Source organism: Lactuca virosa, chromosome 8 (genome assembly GCF_052849685.1).
Source record: "Lactuca virosa cultivar CGN04683 chromosome 8, Lactuca_virosa_CGN04683_v6, whole genome shotgun sequence".
Taxonomy (NCBI): Eukaryota; Viridiplantae; Streptophyta; class Magnoliopsida; order Asterales; family Asteraceae; genus Lactuca; species Lactuca virosa.
The window spans coordinates 43,152,545-43,155,635 of NC_136433.1; the positions used below are offsets into that span (position 1 = coordinate 43,152,545).

The 3,091-nt window shown below is 30.8% G+C and overlaps 1 protein-coding gene across 1 annotated transcript; it reads left to right on the forward strand.

The window, feature by feature from the left end:
* The first annotated feature begins 1,080 nt into the window (after positions 1-1,080).
* LOC145134108 (dehydrin ERD14-like) lies at positions 1,081-2,014 on the forward strand. The gene is made up of 2 exons (XM_079069017.1): positions 1,081-1,405; positions 1,530-2,014. Exons 1-2 carry the CDS (start codon positions 1,190-1,192, stop codon positions 1,806-1,808), a joined length of 495 nt encoding a protein of 164 aa, XP_078925143.1. The 5' UTR covers positions 1,081-1,189; the 3' UTR covers positions 1,809-2,014.
* Positions 2,015-3,091: the final 1,077 nt, after the last annotated feature.

Here is a 3,091-nt window from a genome sequence, read left to right on the forward strand (position 1 = left end):
AAAAAAACGAAGAAATAGCGATTTTATGAAGAACGAAAAACATACATGTTTATACGATTAGGGCAAAAACAAAGAAAACGATCGCGCCGGAGTGAACGTAGGAGGGTGGCATACAGAAAAAGCAAACAACAATCAAAGCAATTAGAGGAAGGTCTCCATTGTTGCCAGCCTCGAATAGGGACAGTTGCGCAAGGTGAAGGTTAGAGGACGGCAACACTGAAGGAAGGATAGAGAACAGAGGCGGTGGCGAAGGGAGGTGTCGGAGGTAGTGTTGACACTGGAAGGAGGTCGGAGCTTCAGAGGATTTGTTTGTGTCTTGTGTGCGATGGAGGGGGAGCATGTTTATGCGATTAGGGCAAAATGGGAAGCAGCCCTTTTTTTCTTCTTTCAGATGCGATAACAAGTCTGACCGAATAAGATATAAATTTCAGATTCAGATGTAAAATTAATAGCTAAACAAACACTCTTAATGGAAAAGATTCAGATATGCCTCTTATTAAGAGGCAATAAGAGGCAAACAAACAACCCCTTACTCATTATGTCATATGTCATTTTGTGGTAAATTTAGATTAAATTATATCCATGTATCATTTTGTGGTTATTTCTATTTTTACTAAATTTCATATAATACTTAAATATAATAAATGTAATAATAAATGTATATCAAATTCATTAATGCAATTTTCCTTATAATTTCTAAATTTTTAAATTGAATCCAATTATTTTAGTTTTTTATTTATTTAAATTATTAGTTTATTTAAAAGATAAATAATCATTTCAATTTTAATAATTAAATATTTTAATTTTTTTCTTATAAATTTATATTTTTTAAATTGTTACATCTTCATATTTGTTTATTTTTTAATAAATCCATATAATACATGGTCTCACAACTAGCAATGCAATAAAGAGCCAATTTATAATTATCATCAAGTTTAATAGTTTATTTTATTTAAAAAAAAACATATTTAAATAACGAAAAGTTAAGAAGAGAGTAAACTGACATTTCAAGAATCCTCTAGCTTACTTGTAACTTAATAGCGTCAACTACGTGTCTCATGACCCTATAAATTCAACCCCTCACAATTCTTACAATCACACCAATCTCATTTTTCTATTTCATCCAAGAACGACCAATCAATCAAAGAGTTTTTCCCTTCACATACTTAGTTTTTATTCTGCTTTCATCATGTCTGACAAAAAAGAGTACAGCGAAGAGGTCGTCGAGAAGTCCGATCGTGGACTGTTTGATATTTTTGGGACGAAAGCCGAAGAGAAGAAAGGCGAAGAGGCGGCGATCTCATCGGAGTTTGAACAGAAAGTTCAAGTCTCTCAACCGGAACCGGAGGAGAATAAGGAAAGCTTGCCTGAGAAACTTCACAGAACCGATAGCAGTTCCAGTAGCGTAAGTTTTCTATCTCCATTTCTAACTTTTGAATTAAATCGCTTACTTAATGACATGATCTCTGATTGATTACGATATGTTTCCATACTAAAAAAATGTTTCCTTTGTTGAAAATTGTTAACAGTCGAGTGACGAAGAGTGTGATGAAAACGGAGAGAAGAAGAAGAAGAAGAAGAAGCCATTGAAGGAGAAGATCACGAAACCTGAGGAGAAGAAGGGTTTCATTGAAAAGATCAAGGAGAAGCTTCCTGGTGGCCATAAGAAGGGGGAGGAGGAGCATGCTGATGAAGATGAACATAAGGAGAAAAAAGGTATTTTTGAGAAAATAAAAGAGAAAATCCCAGGGTATCATTCAAAGAGTGAAGAAGAAAAGGAAAAAGAAAAGGTGAAGGAGAGTGATTAAGCATTATATTTTGCAGAAGCAAAAGAGAAATGGGTTTGTGTGTTGGCTTGCTTTGAAATTTGTTGTTTGCTCTTAATGTGATTTGAGATATAAAGTTCATTTATTGTTATTCATGATTATTTGTATCATATAGAATCTTGCTTGTTTGTACACTTCAAATATTTGATTAAGTTGGATTATATGGTTATATTTTATCTTTGATTTGATTGAAGATCACCAAATTGTTTGAACAAATCACATAAATGGTTATATGAGGTTATAGAAGTCATGACTTGTACTCATAAAGAAACTATACCATGATTGATGGACATTATGCGTCACCATTGATATCTCACATATGCAGTTATATGCACCTTCATCATTTGTATTCCATAACAAAAAAGATGTTGATCACATATTATTATTATTATTTTTTTTATTTTTTTTTTGTTGTTGTTAATGTTATTCTTTTAAATGTCTAATAGGTAATGATCTATATACTAATTGATAAGTGATAACACATTTTCAACATGGTGATGATCACATTGCTATAAATTTGGTTTTAATTTGTTAATTTAGAGTACATTTGTTTAGACGTTAGCGTTAATAACAAAATGATTAAAATGGATAAATATGAGGGAATAATTACACATTTTGTAAAATGTACTTATGCACTTAACGAAGTTAGTCTAGTTTTCGTAATTGCTTTATGAATAATCATCTCACTATAATAAACCCTTTTCAAAAATAAAATAGAATAAAGTTTATCTTTTTCTGCAAAAAAATAAATAAATTATGTATAACAAGAATTTCACAATAAAAATCATAAAAACATGGCAAACTTTGAAACATTACGCCATATTATAAAATAACTTTATACATTAAAGTAATTTTGGCAAAATTCATTTTACAAAATTCATTTTACAAAATTAATAAATATTTTATGATACCCCTCGACACTGGAGATCTATAGTGGTGTCTGGTGTTGCACCGGCAACACTTACTTTTCTAGTACGCAGTAGAAAATTTTTCGAATTTTCGATTTTTTACCTATTTTTCATGTACCGGCAATACCTATTTCAACTCGGCAACACTTAGTATCAATTCATGCGTCCGTCCTTGCCCCTCAAAAGATGTTGATTCTGTTTTTTACCCTTTGTCTATTTTGTGATTATATTTATTTAGTGTGTATGTAATTATTATTTTAAAGTTTCAATAAATATGCAAGTGTAAATATTTTTGTTAAAAGCATTACAATTTTACAACTAAGAAAATCATCATTTTTGGGCCTTTTTACTTTTAAA